Genomic DNA, 15,942 nt, shown 5'->3' on the forward strand with positions numbered 1-15,942 from the left:
CCTCCATAGTTCTGCCCTCCCATCAGTCACCTCACTGAGTCCAGGCCTCCCTTAGAGACCCACGGAACTGTGCGCTAAACTTCAACACAGGAAGAAGAGGAACTGCTGTTCCCCCGGAGCACTAAACTCAAATCAAGTTGTACACAAATCCAAACACAAAGGCCCAACATTTAGCAGTTGAGCCACAGTGGGGACAAGAAGGAGGTCAGGGTCTACCTTATTCCCCACAACCTCAGAGATACATCTCTAGGGTCCAGGGAACATGGCGCCCTTTCCTTGTTCCTAGGCTCCTAGGCTCCTGTCATACAAGGCAGGTCCCTTCGCGCACACCCCCAGTCTCCTGAAGCCCCCGCTCCCTCACCGGATGCTTCAGCCAGTGATCCTTAATGGTGGGCCTCATCTTCTTGTGGACAACCACCTCCTGCAGTTCCTCCAGTGAAGGGTGCTGGCCAATCTCCTCCTCAAAGGGCAGCATGTACTCATCGACAGGCCCTGAGAAGCGAGAGGCTGGTGAGATCACCCGACGTCCAGCTCCCAGTCCCCAGGCCAGGACAACAGAGTTGCCACCCACTCACCATCTGCAGCCTTGCAACGAGAAACCAGCTCCCACAGCACCAGCCCCATAGCGTACATGTCGATGCGCAGGAAGGCATCTCTCTGGAAGTTGATGGCTCCCTCCAGTACCTCAGGGGCCATGTACCGTCTCGTGCCAACCTACAGGAACACAAAGGAGGGCAGGGTCTCCAGAGACCAGCTACACTCAAATACATACTCAGCTGGGAGAACCGCGGCCTGTGTACACCAGACCGATTAAGACAGAAAGTCAAAGCACAAAGCCCTGCTCCATCAGAGTTAAGATCATAGCTGATGATAACTGTAGAAACATCACCAAGTGGAAACAGTACTGACAAACTAGCTACACGGGTCCCAGAACATCCCGACAAGCTACTCCAAGGCTTTGTGCTCTACCGAGATTACTACTTGAAGCAAAGCCAGGCACTAGGAAGGTGAGGCAAGAGATCCAAGTTCCAGCCCCGCCTGAACAACACAGAGACCCTCTAACAAACAAGGAGATGGAGAGATGGCTTAGCTCCTATGGTACTTATCACTCAAGCATGAAATGAGTTTGGATATCTAGGACCCGCATAAAGTAGCTTGCCTGCAACACCAGCACCTGGAAAACAGGGCGAGGTCCCCAGAGCAAGCTGGCTAGACTGATGCATGAGATGCCGGTTCAAGGGAAAGACCATCCTTCGTATACAAGGGGGCAGGTGATCAAGCAAGACACCCAGTGAGGGGCTGGAGAGATGGCTCAGCGGTTAAGAGCATTGCCTGCTCTTCCAAAGGTCCTGAGTTCAATTCCCAGCAACCACATGGTGGCTCACAACCATCTGTAATGAGGTCTGGTGCCCTCTTCCGGCCTTCAGGCATACACGCAGAAAGAATATTGTATACGTAATAAATAAATAAATATTTAAAAAGTATGAACTTAACAAAAAAAAAGACACCCAGTGAGTACCTCAGACTTCCCCAAAACTGACCCCTAAATAAAACACGCACACACGCACGAACGCACATACACACACACATGCAGGCGCACACACACACACATACACACACATATACACATACACACACACACACATGAAATGTATTTTTGAAAAATAAATAATTACAACAGAAAAAGACTAAAATACAGGAGTAGTGGCCGAAGCCCAAATGGGGATCCTGGATTGCTCAGCTGCCTGGTTGGAGGAAGCTTCGCCAACCTCCAAGCCTAGGTTTCCCCGCTGGTGAGACAAGAACCCCGGTTCTCTGAGTTCCCAGGCAGCTCCACAGTCACTCTGGCTGAGCGCAGGAGCAACAGCCCTGTGCCGGCTCCTAACTCCGCTGTCCAGACTCCTTACCTGCCCATGGGTGTCCCCTGGAGGCTTCCCCGGCTCAAACCGAACAGCCAGGCCAAAGTCTGCCAGCACAGCAGTGAGGTCACTCTTCAGCAGGACATTCTTGCTTTTGAAGTCCCTGTGGAGGCCCAGAGTCTAGCTGAAGTTCATCAACACCCAGCCCGCCGTGAGCTGGAGGAATCAGGACCCTCCTCCCACTATGGCTCTCACAGTGCTAGAGCGTGGGTGTGCAACTCCCATCTTAAACCATCCCCAACTCTCCGGGGGAAGGAGGGAAAGCTGCTTGGGAGTCCTGCACCGCCCCCTCCAGAAGGCTTCTGCCAGAGCCTGCAGAACAGGCTGTGGTGGCTGGGCAGATCCTAAAAGTCAGTCCAAAGATTCTCAGAGGACATAGCACACGAGTCTTCGGAGAAGTTCTCAATGTTTGGAAAGGAACAAGAGTCTAAAAGCTGCTTGCCACAGCTGCACGGCGGGGCAGAGCAGGGAGTGTGCGGCCTCAGTTCTACCCCAACTCGGGGTCCTCAAGCCCCCAGTCTCCCCAACTTCTCTCTCAGCCTGGCTGTGAGGATTAAACTGAGGACCACACAGATGCTTCAGGCCAGCCCTACATGTACTAGGTGCTGCTGCTAGGCTGAACTATGTGAGCAAGCGCCAACCTTTGCCTCACACACAGCCTTCTCTCACTACTATCAACACCATCGGGAGCCCTTCAGCTTTGAAGCCAACAGTCAACAGGGAGGCTCATCCCTCCCTCAGTCACAGGGCCAGACTGAAGTCGTTCCAGGGCCTCCACTAAGCTGCAGTCTCTGTGCTATTGTTCCACCACTGACAGAGACAGCTTCACCTCACCCGAATGGAACAGGGTTCAGGGAGGTGACATTTTTTGAGTGTTTGGAACAGCTACTGCCAGAATCTTCTTTTGGGGGTGGAGGGGGTGAGAAGGGTCTCATTTGTGGCCTTGGTTGACCTGGAATTCACTGTGTAGACCAGACTGGTATTAAATTCACAAAGCTCCACCTGCTCCTGCCTCCTCAGTGCTGAGATTAAAGGTGTGTATTATCCAGCCTGGCCCCAGTGAGTGCCAGTTAATTGCACACAACAGTGCCAAGTTAACTAGGTGGCTCTTAAGGTGAAATTCAAGGCTGGCATGATGGCTCCTGTCTATATGCCTAGAGTCTGGAGGCCGTGGAGTCATGATAGCCTGAGCTATATAATGAAACTCTAACTTGGAAAAAAAAAAAAAGGATGGTTGAGTGGTGGTGGCGCACACCTTTAATCCCAGCACTTCGGAGGCAGAGGCAGGAGGATCTCTCTAAGTTCAAGGCCAGCCTGGTCTACAAGAGCTAGCTCCAGAACAGGCTCCAAAGCTACAGAGAAACCCTATCTCGAAATACACACACACACACACACACACACACACACACACACACACACACAAGCGGGGGATGGCTCAGAAATCCTAAAAGATCCTAAGACAGTTTTACGAGCCCTGTATCATTTCTGTAACAATCTATCATTTGCCTTTTTAAGCTCATCCCGGGAGTAAAATGCCATCGCCATCATACATAACCAAACACACAAGCTATATACCAGCAAGCATCAGCAAACATAACCTACATAGATTAGATAAATAGAGTCCTTCTAAGGATACAAAATGCTCTTGATCAACATCTGAGAACTAGAAAGGCCAGCTCTCCTAAGCAAAGGAGGCAGCACTTCCTCATGTGCCCAGCAGAGGGCTCCAGAACACTGGCCTGGAGAGCTAGCTATCCTGGAACACAGGAAGGCCAGATTTGCTCTGACACACCACAGGGAGGCGCCTCTGGTTTCCAACACTAGCCCTCTGGGCAACCCAGCACAAGTGCAGGGAGAGCTCCTTGATCCAGGTACCTGTGGGCAATAGAAGGCTTGTGGCCCTCGCCACGGCACCAGGGCACATCCTCGTGCAGGTACGAGAGGCCTCGTGACATTGTCTCTGCCACATGACACAGTTCGTTCCAGGTGATAATGTTCCCCTTGAGGTAATCCGTGAGGGAGCCCTAAAAGAAGGCAGCACAGACTGTGGGCAAAAGCTCCAAATGCAGGACAAGATGCAACCCAACCCAGCCTCTGCAATACGCAGAATGCAGGACAAGATGCAACCCAACACAGCCTCTGCAATACGCAGAATGCAGGACAAGATGCAACCCAACACAGCCTCTGCAATAATAAGCAGAACGGGCAGTGATGATTCTTGCCCAGAGTAACAGGTGCACCTGGTACAGGGGTCATATACCCTAATCACAAAACCACCACGAGACCCATCTGTCCGCTGGGGTCTTTCCGGCGGGGGGAGCTCACCTTGTCGTGGAAGGCTGTGATAAGCCACAGCTCCACTTCCAGGTTGGAGCCTCGTTTCTCGGCAGCAATGAACTGCAACAGGTTCTCGTGCTTCATGCCTGGCGTGCTGAAGATCTCCCGTTCGCTCTGCCACGACTGCTTGTCCTGCAGCAGGGAGGCAGCTCAGTCCTGCCCCTCGGAGCCCCACGGCAGGACAGCCACCCAACACACCCATCTCCATGCCCAGTCCCTGGCTTCCCCACCTCAGCAGCTGTACGACACATCTGGAGAACCAGGCCAACGGCAACCCCTGAGGAGGCTGACACCAGCACCCCGATCTACAAGTGGGACCACAAATGCTGAGGAGGTACCCAGGGTCAGTCCACAAGCACTTGATTTGCTAAGCAAACTGGGCAATAGCTACTTGGGTTGCCTGGTGTCTGAAGCCTCTGAGGAGATCATAAAGTCAAAAACCAAACTCAGGGCCCAGGGAGGTAACTCAGGAGATAAAGTCCTGCCTGACAAACACGAAGACTCAAGTTCGGATCCCCAACAGCCACACGCCTTTAATCCCAGCACTCGGGAGGCAGAGGCAGGTGGATCACTGTGAGTTCGAGGTCAGCCTGGTGTACAAGAGCAACCCCAGTACTGGAAGCAGGCGGGACAGAGATGGAGGATCCCTGGGACTTGCTTGCCAACTGGCCTATCCAATCAGTGAGTCCCAGGCTCAGTGAGAGTCCTTGTCTTGAAAAAACTTAAAAAGTAAGACGCTGGAGAGATGGCTCTGAGGTTAAAAGCACTGGCCGCTCTTCCTGAACACCCAGGTTCAACTCCCAACACAACACATACAGGGAGGCTCACCACTGTCTGTAACTCCAGTCTCAGGGATCCAACACCCTCTTCTGGCCTCCACAGGCAACAGGTATGCATGTGGTAAGCATAGACGCATGCAGACAAAACACCCATACACATAAAAATAAATACTTCTTATTAAAAATAAAGCCGGGCGATGGTGGCGCACGCCTTTAATCCCAGCACTCGGGAGGCAGAGGCAGGCAGATCTCTGTGAGTTCGAGACCAGCCTGGTCTACAGAGCTAGTTCCAGGACAGGCTCCAAAGCCATAGAGAAACCCTGTCTCGAAAAACCCAATAAATAAATAGATAGATAGATAGATAGATAGATAGATAGATAGATAAAAATTTTGTGAAGTCTACGGTGAAACCCTGTCTCGAAAAACCAAAAAAAAAAAATTGTGAAGGGCAGAGAGCCAGGCATGGTGGTACACACTTTTAACTCCAGCACTGAAAGTGGGAGTGGAGGCAGGTAGATCTCTGTGGGTTCCAGGCCACCAGGACTACATACTGAAACACTGTCTCGAAAAAAAGGTGGGGTGTAATAAAGGAAAGACTCAGTGTCAAACTCCAGCCTCCACACACAGACCTGTGCAAACATAAACATGTAAACCACATACATAGCATGGAAGTAAAGAAACCCCAAACCAGCATGGGTCAAAGTTTGGACCACAGAGAGAGAAGATGGCCTGGACACTCACCTGCAGTGGGAAGATCTTTACAGCCACAAAGTCATTCATGAGCTGAGCCTTCCAAACGCAGCCAAAGCGACCCCGAGCCTTGATCTCCAGAAGCTGCAACGGCTTCAGGCCCACCAGAGGGGATGGGGGTGGAGGTCCGGGGTCCTGGGAAAGCAAGGACTAAAAGGAGTCTGTCCAGCAGTCCCTCCTCCCTGCCCTGCCCCCACGCTGACACCGGCTCACCTCATGGACATCCACGTGGCCGTAGGGAGGCTTGCGATGCCGATACATCCAGAAGGCCAGCAGGACAATGAGGGAGAGGCCCCCAATTGGCAGCAGCGAGTAAGCCAGTACCGTGAGCAGAGTGGGGGCTGTCGGGGGTGGCTCGTAGGTGACTGGGAGACACACGGAGCCCTGTGTCACACAGTCCGCCCATTCCAACACTCCAGTAGGTCCTGTAGCCACTCCCCACTGGCTCCAGGGTGCCCCACTTTGACCCCTCTTCCCACGGGCTCCTCACCTTCTGGGCCTCCAGGCTCCGGCAAGTGGGTGAAGCGCTCGTTGCAGAAGTTGCCTTCACAGCAGCAGAAGTACACCTGGGGGTTTTCCTCAGTGGCCACACACTCCTGCCTGAAGGCCCAGAGTCCACATTACAAACTCTGGGACAGGAAAGGCAGGACTCTCCCGGGAACACCAGCAAGCAGGGCTCACCCTCTTCCCTTGTAGAGCCACCCAAGTCTAAGAGGGCCAGCCAGGTTAGACAGACACTGAAATGCTGCCTGAGTTCAGGAGAGCAAACACTAGCACAGGTGCGTGGGATCCTGGGCACGGCAACACAAGCCGTTTTCCAACTCAGGTACCCTGAGATCAGGAGGTGACTTCAGCAGCAGGAACGCGCCCCCGCATACCTGTCGTAGCAATTGAAGTCATCCAGCCAGCAGCCCTTCTTCACGAGTTCGATAGTGCCCGAGCTGTTGCGCCAGGAGGCGTAGCAGTGCAGCCGCTTGTCCTGCTCGCCCTCGCAGCGCTCCAGGCCGCTCTGGTTGGTGCGCTCTAGCTCCCAGTTGGCGTTGTAGTAGATGCACTCCCGAGTCTCAGCCTCCCCACGCCCGGAACCTGCGCCCCCAAGAGGAGAGAAGCTGAGCACTGGCCAGTGACACCTGGAGAAGACAGCAACCCACCCCTCTGCCCTGACACTGGACCCTCACCACCCACACCCAGCACCTGGAGGACCAGGCTAGGGTTTTCTTCCTCCATCCCCTGCCCACACCAGCCCATAACCACGGAACTCCCCGCACTCGTTCTTGCCTGGTACTGCAGAACATCTAAGCTTATCCGAAAAGAGGAAAGCTCCCGGGGTCACTAGGGGACATTTTTCTCAGACAGGAGGGGTAAGCTGCAATCACAGATCAACTTTGCAGCTGGGTTTGCCACACCCACCCACTCTTACACATTCTTTCCCCAACAGGAGTTCCATCCAGATAGCTGAACACTCCTCCACATAGCCTATTCACCCAACCCGTCTGTCATCAACCCAACCAACCAACCACAGCGCCAACTGCTCTGCCCACAACGACCCCATTAGACTTTGGGTGCAGGATGAAAAAGAGTACACAAGAGCCAGAGGAGGCCGGCCCTGTCTTGGTCCCTCATGACAAGGGGGTGGTATTTACTACCTCACTTCCAGAACCCTGTGAGGAAACCCTAAAGAAAAGTGTATTAACTTGGCCTGTCCACACCCCAGCTTCCTCTAACTGCCAGCAGACCTGAGGGCAGCAGCGCGCTAAGGTCCTGATTGAATTCCAGGGCCCAGTGCAGAGAGGGGGGTCCTGACTGGTTATTCACAGAGGAGTCTTCACTACGGCAGGTCAGGTGGCAGCCACCATCACATATCCCAGCCATGGTAGGAGGCTCCTTCCAGGGTGTCCCAGACTCGGGCAAACAGCCAATCTCAAAGTGTCAGGCAGGACCCACAAGTTCAAATGGTACCCAATCAGAATGGCAGTACCCAGCCTAGCCCAGATAAAAGGTCTCAGGATCCAGAACAGGGCTCAAATAGAGGAAGGCACTGGCCTCTCCCAACCAGGACCTCACTCACAGAGACACACGCTAGCGTCCCCAGTCAGGACTCTGTTCAAGCACAGGGCTTACATCTGTGGGCAAGATTCTGAGGGGGAGAGTGCAGGCTTTAAAACAAAGCCTGAACAAGTGCCCAGAGCCTGGGTGGCATGTTTATTGCCGACATGCCCCAAGCTACTTGTGGCAGTAACTGGCAATGGAGCTCAGTAAAGTACCCAGTCCAGAGAGAGCTACTTCTCTCCAACCTGGACGAGCAGCCACGTTAGCACGGAGTTCCTGACATGTCCAAAAAGCGTGTGAGTAAAACAGTCCAAACAATGCCCAGGAGGAAGTGAAGTGTTGGCGCCACGAACACTTGGACGAGGAGCAGAAACTATTATTATTAATTATTTGTATTTGTGTGTGTGTGTGTGTGTGGGCTGAGACTCGGTTTCTCTGTGTAGCACTGACTGCCCTGGAACTCACTCTGTAGACCAGGCTGGCCTCAAACTCAGAGATCGGCCTGCCTCTGCTTCTTCTGGGATTAAAGACGTGCGCCACCATGCCGAGCTGAGAAGTAGAAGATTGTTCATTTGTATGTGTCCTCAGCCATTGCTTCCTAGATGCCCAGCTTCCCCCACAAGACTGGAAAGCTGACCCCGAACACATGGGTAGGCGCACATGGGCAGAGTTCTGTGGGTACACTGGTTAAGGACTTTGAAAAGAAGTGGCTAACAAGGCTGGGTGGCCTCAGTGTGAAGCACTGCCCCTGCAGACACTGAGAACAGACCACGGGCATCGTGGATGTGTGGCTCCATGAAGCCTAGGCTCAACCTCCAACTCCGGAGGGCATCCACCTCCACTGTGACAGCAATCAGCCCCTTCTTCAGGGTAGGGAGTCACGGGAACAATACACACAGAGGGGCCTGAGGCTGCTCCAGCTCCTCTCTCCAGGCCACTGTCAGGCAGGAGTCCCTCTGGCACTTCCTGGGAAGTCCACCCAAAGGCTCAGGATGTCACCTGAGCAACTGACCAGACCCCTCAGACTCCAAATCCCCCTCTGCAGCTTTGCCTGCTCTCCTAGCCACTCTGTGGAGCGGTGACTGACAGCCCCTGCCTCCTAGGGTTGTGGCGATCCTTCCAATCCAGACCTCACACCAAGCCAGCCTGCAAGCCTTGCAACCCATGTGACATTCCACACCCCTCCCACACCACACCCAGGTTGCTGCCAGCTGGAGACCCAGGGGCCTCCCACGTCCTCTCTACTCCCAGGCGTGAGCTCTCTCTCTCTCTCTCTCTCTCTCTCTCTCTCTCTCTCTCTCTCTCTCTCTCACACACACACACACACACACACACACACACACACACACACACACACTGGCTATTTATAGCCAATGGCAGAATTCCAACCGCAAGGCCACCTAGCCTTTTAATAGATGAAGGCCTCCCGCCCACACCCCCTGCAGTCAGGTCAGGAGTCTCTTCAACTGGCCTTGCCTGCTCACCCATCCCACCAGTCCCCAGGACCACAGCCAAGGCAGCTAGGGATGGGGAACCTGGAGGAAAAGGGTGGGCGAGGCTGCAGCATGAGAAACACACGCACAGCGCATGTGCATGAACACTGTGGGGCAGACATTGGGAAGGAAAGCCCAACAAGTACCTACAAGAATCCACCACCCAGGAGCTGAGGACACAGCTCAGTGGTTAAGAGCCCTTATTCTTACAACTCCAGTTCCAGGGGACTCCAATGCCCTCTTCAGGCCTCCATGGGCACTGCACATACATGGTACACATGCATGCAAAATAAAAATACTCAAAAAATAAAAATAAATCTTTTTTTAAAAAAACTAGGCAGATCTCCGTGAGTTCCACCTGTAGGTGTGTGCCAAGCAAACGCCCACTTGGCACTTAGCTAGCTCATGCCACACCCTGAGCACTCTACAGATCACAAGAACCCCAAGGGGCCACCTCACAGAGGCAGAACTGACGCACAGTGGCTCTGCAGCTACTCCCTGAAAGTCCGCCAGTGTGATCGCCAGTGTGATCTCACCCTAACTCCGCTGTCCTCCGGCTGGACCCTCAGGCTATGGGCAAAAGTGACGTAAGCACCACAAAGCTGCCCAACCTCTGTGGGCATTTCCTCTCATACACACTGCGACATCCTTCTCCAGAATAGCTGCGCCGGTTTGTGAGCAGCTTCCCTGGTCAGAGCCTCATCCACGCTCCCGTGACACAGATGGCACCTGCCCGACTACAAACCTTTCCAGGGAACCATTCCCATTTCCCTCTGTGTGAAAAGGCTGGAAAGCTAGCTCAGCAGTTAAGAGCACTGCCTGCTCTTCCAAAGGTCCTGAGTTCAACTCCCAGCAACCACCTGGAATGTGAGCTGGTGCCCTCTTAAGAGACCTGGTCAGACTTCTCATTAACTTAGACCATGAGACTCAACATGGACAGGTTCAATAGAACCGCTGTATACCTTGTATACTTCAGCATTGCCAGGGCATAAATTTCATTTTCTAACTTTTGGAAAGTCTATGTTCTTGGGAATACCCTGCTGATAACTGCATAGTAACCCCACCCCCACCCCAGCTTGTCACGTCACAAAGAAGGATGCCTGTCTGGTGCTAACACGCCTAGGACGTTTCCTGTGTTTTCCCAGGTTCTTTTCCTGCCCACTTCTATTTTCTACAATTCAATCTAATGCTTTCTTAAAACCAGACATGTGTTCTAACATTCATGATTTAATTTTTTTTAATTCTTTTTCTTTTTTTCCTTTCCAGTTCTGGAGATCAAACAGCACTTCACGCAAGCTAACAAGCTCTACCACTGTACTGCGCTTAAAATGTCCTACGTTGCCACTTTGACCTGGAAGGGAAAGTTCACTTCTAGTAAAGTACCTAGTCTGAAGTGTAGCGCTTGGGCTGTATGTCTGAGGCAATCAGCCTTCCTGCCATCTCTCCCTGGAAGTGGTTTAACTCCAATACCTTTCCGTTTTCATTAATATTTGATCCTCATGGGAATAAAATTTTAATGTTTTATATTCAGTATTTAATATTTTTGCTGCCTGTATCTATCTCCAGAACATTATTTGTGGTTTATACAGCCAAGATTGCTTTTTTGCTGCTATAATGGGATCTTGAGACTAGATATATTAGCTACAGGATTTATTCTGGCTTATCGCTTGAGGGGAGGAAGTCTGCAGGGATGCTTGCATCAGAGGCAGGAGTGTGAGGATGCTCACAGCAAGGACGGAGGCGTAAGGATGCTTGCAGCCAGCATGGGCTGAGGTGTGAGGATGCTGGCTCACTGGGATGGTCCAAGAAGTAGTGACAAGGTTTAGAAGTAGGGTTGAGCTACCAAACCTTAAGGCCACCTTCAGTGACCCACTTCTGGCTAAGCTGTGACTCCCAAGGGCTCCAGAACCGGTGAAACAGCAGCACTAGGGAGTAGGAAACAGTATTCCAACACATGAGCCTACAGGGGACAGGTCACACACCACAACGAGATTTCTTACTGTTTGGGGATTCAAATGCTACAAACGTTTTGCTTGGGCTTTTCTTTTTTTCCAGGATACAATCTTATCTCTGGCTGGCCTCAGACCTGTGATCCTATCCTAACCTCCCTGGATGAGTTGTGTGCCACCACCTCTAGACTTGTATTGGAAACAATCCTCGATGCAAAAACGTTGAGATGAATGGGGGAGGGTGGCGGTGGTGGCACACGCCTTCATCCCAGTACTTGGGAGGCAGAGGCAGGTGGATCTCTCAGAGTTCGAGGCCAGCCTGGTCTAAGGCTCAAAGCTACACAGAGAAACTGTCTGGAAAATTAGAAAGAAAGAAAGAAGAGAGAGAGAGAGAGAGAGAGAGAGAGAGAGAGAGAGAGAGAGAGAAGAGAAGAGAAGAGAAGAGAAGAGAAGAGAAGAGAAGAGAAGAGAAGAGAAGAGAAGAGAAGAGAAGAGAAGAGAAGAGAAAAAAGGAAAGGGGGATGGGTCATGAGGGTCCTTACTTCATAGGTGGATTAATTAGCAGAGTGGGTTGGTGATCGTGGGGTAAGTTATAAACAGCCTCCCCACTCTCCCGCCATGTGACTCCTTCTACTGCATGAAAGATCGCTATGGCTCCCACAAATGTTAAAGCCACGCTCCTCACCTACTTACAGACTGTCAATGTGTGGTACTGCTTCAACAGCAGCAACGGGCTAAAATACCCACGTTAGCTACTTTCTCATCACTGCGACCCTAACAAACAACCTAAGGGAGAAAGGGATTGATTATTTGGGCTCCTGGTCCATCACAGCAGGTGAGGTGCTGAGCCTGGAAGCCAGTCCATAGCTAGCTTTCTCCTTTTCTCTTTTTAATTTAGTCCTGATCCAGGGTGGGCCACCCAACTCCAACCTCTCTGGAGATACCCTCAGACACATCCAAATGTGTGCCTCCTTAATGGTCTTGGTTGCCTCTTAGCCCAATCTTGCTGACGGTGGAAATTAACGATCACCTACCTACCCCCCTTTCATATTGTCCAAGTTCATGTCACTTGGTAATTCTTTAAGATCTCACTCCCAACCCACCGTTTCTTCATTTCACTGTCTAATCTGTTTCTCACTTACTTTATTTTTAATTTTTAATTACTTATGGTTGTTTCATGTGCACTGTTTGCCCGCAGGCTTATCTGTGTGAAGATGTCAGATTCCCCGGAACTGGAGTTACAGGGAGTTTTGGGCTGCCGGGTGGGTGCCGGGAACTGAACCAGGTCCTCCGAAGAGCAGCAGTGCTCTTAACTACTGAGTCATTTCTTCAACTCCCTTATTTTTATTTTGTAAGACACGGCTTCTCTCTGAAGTCCAGGTTATCTTGGAAGTCACTAGGTAGAACAGGCTGGCCTTGAATTCAGAGTTCCACCTGCCTATTCCTGTCAAGAACAGTACCAGGCTTGCAAAGTATACACAGAACCCAGGGTTTGATGCCCAGCACCTAGAAAATAAAGAATAAAATAAAAAAAAAAGCCCCACACCTGTGTGTGTGTGGACCAGGAACAGAACAGGACTCCTGGAGAGTGAGCAATGCCCTGACACCAGACCATCTCCACAGCCATCGCCACCATCCTGGGCCAATTCTGATACTCTGCTCTTTGGTCACTTCCAGATCCCCTCTCATTTATTTTTTACTTACTTTTATTATTTTTAATTGTGTGTATAAGTGCAAATGAGTATAGATGAGCTTCAAAGTCAGAGGCATTGGGTTCCCCTGGAGCTGAGTTAGATGTGATTATGAGCCCTGCATGGTGCTGGGAACTGACCTTGGGAACATCTTTAATTTGATTTAGAGTTTCCCAGAACAGGATGATAGGAACTTTTCTAACTTCCAGTTCATGCTTAGAGTGACAGATTCTTAGAGGAACTGCTCATGCCTCCACCCGCTCCCCTTTCGCCCTAGGCTGAGACAATACATGATCTCGCTGCTTTGTCAGCCACAGGCTGCATGGTCTCACTAAAGGCAGGACGCCAAGGAAGCTTAAGGCAGGAGGCCCCAACCTCAATTCAATGTCTACTGAACCCGTGTCTCTAATTTATGGAAATGGGCAAGATTACAGGAATGAGCAATTTTTAGCAAGGTGTGTGTGTCTGTGTAAGAGTATATGCCCGGGGCTGGAGATCTGGCTCAGAAGTTAAGAGCACTTGACTGCTCTTCCAAAGATCCTGAGTTCAACTGGTGGCTCACAGCCATCAGTAATAAGATATGGTGCCCTCTTCTGGCCTGCAGCAGACATTCAGACAGAATACTGTATACATAATTAATAAATAAATCTTTTTAAAAAAAAAAAGAGTAGGGGGCTGGAGAGATGGCTCAGTGGTTAAGAGCATTGCCTGCTCTTCCAGAGGTCCCAAGTTCAATTCCCAGCAACCACATGGTGGCTCACAACCATCTGTAATGAGGTCTGGTGCCCTCTTCTGGCCTTCAGACGTACACACAGACAGAATATTGTATGCATAATAAATAAATAAATATTTTTTTTAAAAAAAAGAGTATGGGCTGGAGAGATGGCTCAGCAGTTAAGAGCATTGCCTGCTTTTCCAAAGGTCCTGAGTTCAATTCCCAGCAACCACATGGTGGCTCACAACCATCTGTAATGAGATTTGGTGCCCTTTTCTGGCCTGCAGGGATACAGGCAGGCATAGTACTGTGTACATAATAAATAAATAAAATTTAAAAAAAAAGAGTATATGCCCTAAAACTGGGCGGTACTGGCTCACACCTTTAATCCCAGCACTTGTGAGGCAGAGGCAGGCGGATCACTATGACTTCGAGGCCAGGCTGGTCTACAAGGAGAGTTCCAAGACAGCCAGGGCTACACAGAGAAGCCCTGTCTCAAAAAACCAAAAAAAGAAAAAAAAATCAAAACAAACACGTGTACCTGCTGTGCATGCGAGTACCATGGAGGTCAGGGGTACATGTAAGATTCCCCAGAGCTGGTGTTACAGGAGTTTGGGAGTCATAGGATGTGGTGCTAGGAACAGAACTCGAGTCCTCCGGAAGAGGCAGAAGTGATGAACAAACAAGGGGCCACGTCTGCAGCAGAGGACAAACAAGCGAGGCTGGTGGAGGGGCACGGCGTGTCCAGCATCTTCATGCTCTTCCCTCGCGTTCCCACGCATGCAGCTCGCTACTGCTCTTAGCTTTTCAGACTTTGCCACTCATTTGTCCACTATAAATGCCACAGAGAACCCAAGAGCATTTCCCAAAGCGACGGGAAAAAACCAGGACACCTCACATCACCTCTAGACCAGACTTCATCAACAAGTCCCTGACAGCACTGTTCCACAGAACAGGGTGTGGTCCAGGGCCTTCTGCCAGCCCTATAATTCCTGAAGAACACTGGTGTGTGCCCGCCCTACCAGGTGAACACCGGGACTACAGGAATACATCCTGACTCCGCTGCACAGAGAGCTTTACACCAAAGCTGAACCCACAGAAAGGAAAACTCAGAGCTGGGGAGTGGACAGAGAAGAGGAACTGACCACACAGACCCCCCGACTGGCCATGGACAAAGCTGGGCATCAGGACTCTCCCACCACAGAAAACATCCAAGCCTTGGCACTCTATGGCATCAGATGTCACCGTAACAATTAAGTAAAAAGGAATTCAAAGACAGAGGATGGGCCCGTTCGGGCAATCAGACCCCGACCCTCATGGCTGGAGGCTGCCTTGCCCAAACCGGTAGAGACGACTAATTCCTAGAGGCATATAACAGACTCTGGGCCAAAAGGAGCAGGCCACCTCAAGCCGGAGGCACACTGAAACAGAGGGAAGAGGGCACAGCAAACATAGGCACTTAGCTCTCATAGCTGAAGCTCCCGGGACCCAGCCTATCACCCTCCACACAGACCAGAAGGTCCTCCTCAGCAGAATCTAACTGGCTCCCCAAACTATCTAATCAGATCTCCACCTATAGGCTCAGTGCTCTCAACCTGCATTCGAGCCCATCCTTAACCTAAATGGCACATGCTAAAGAGCAGGAATAGGAAACCAGAAGGGCGGGGCTGGAGAGATGGCTGAGCCGTTAAGAGCTCTTCCAGAGGACCCGGGTCCAATTCCCAGCACCCACATAGCAGCTCACAACTGTCTGTAACACCCACAGACAGACATGCAGGCAAAACCAGGGATAAAGCAAGAAGGAAAACAGAAACAAAACTTCAAGTTGCAAACACAGATGTAACTGGTGAGTATGTTCTGGGTGGTGGTGGTGAAAAACGCAGGATGAGAAGCCAGGCGAGGATGGGAACCCTCTAGCTGACCCCAGAACTATGCCGGGTGGAGCAACTCCACACCAGCAAACAAGCCCCAAGGAACTGGTCAGGTATGTCAGTGGCTGCTCACCGCAGAGAAATTCATTTGGTCAATAGAATTACCTGTTGTAACAAACTCAAACAGCAGCAGGTGGCACCAGTAAAATCAATGTCTTTGAGAGGAGCAGAGCAGAATCTAGAGTCTCTGTAGCTGCCATTCACTACATGGATATTATCCCCATTTCAGTGGCTGTAGGCCAGCCTTAAGACAACTGATGCAGGAATTAGCAAAGAGGCTAAACTAACACATTTCCAACGCGCAGAACAAATGCATTTGGGGGCTGCGG

General features: G+C 51.2%; 1 protein-coding gene across 4 annotated transcripts in view; it reads right to left on the bottom strand.

The window, feature by feature from the left end:
* The window catches only part of Acvr2b (activin A receptor type 2B), a 36,847-nt gene that overhangs the window by 8,889 nt on the left and 12,016 nt on the right, over window positions 1–15,942 (bottom strand). For 2 of the 4 annotated variants that reach the window (XR_012909934.1, XM_075964174.1), the window contains exons 2-10: window positions 6,664–6,871; window positions 6,276–6,385; window positions 5,999–6,150; window positions 5,777–5,935; window positions 4,245–4,388; window positions 3,795–3,943; window positions 1,908–2,022; window positions 576–714; window positions 362–492 (exon numbers count right to left, since the gene is read on the bottom strand). Coding sequence is in view for 3 of the 4 variants with exons in the window: in XM_075964174.1 (XP_075820289.1) it covers window positions 362–492; window positions 576–714; window positions 1,908–2,022; window positions 3,795–3,943; window positions 4,245–4,388; window positions 5,777–5,935; window positions 5,999–6,150; window positions 6,276–6,385; window positions 6,664–6,871 (1,307 nt within the window). In the remaining variant the exon portion in view is untranslated. The remainder of the gene's footprint in view (window positions 1–361; window positions 493–575; window positions 715–1,907; window positions 2,023–3,794; window positions 3,944–4,244; window positions 4,389–5,776; window positions 5,936–5,998; window positions 6,151–6,275; window positions 6,386–6,663; window positions 6,872–15,942) is intronic. The other 2 variants (XM_075964177.1, XM_075964176.1) reach the window with 1 other exon arrangement.

Source organism: Microtus pennsylvanicus, chromosome 3 (genome assembly GCF_037038515.1).
Source record: "Microtus pennsylvanicus isolate mMicPen1 chromosome 3, mMicPen1.hap1, whole genome shotgun sequence".
Classification (NCBI taxonomy): domain Eukaryota; kingdom Metazoa; phylum Chordata; class Mammalia; order Rodentia; family Cricetidae; genus Microtus; species Microtus pennsylvanicus.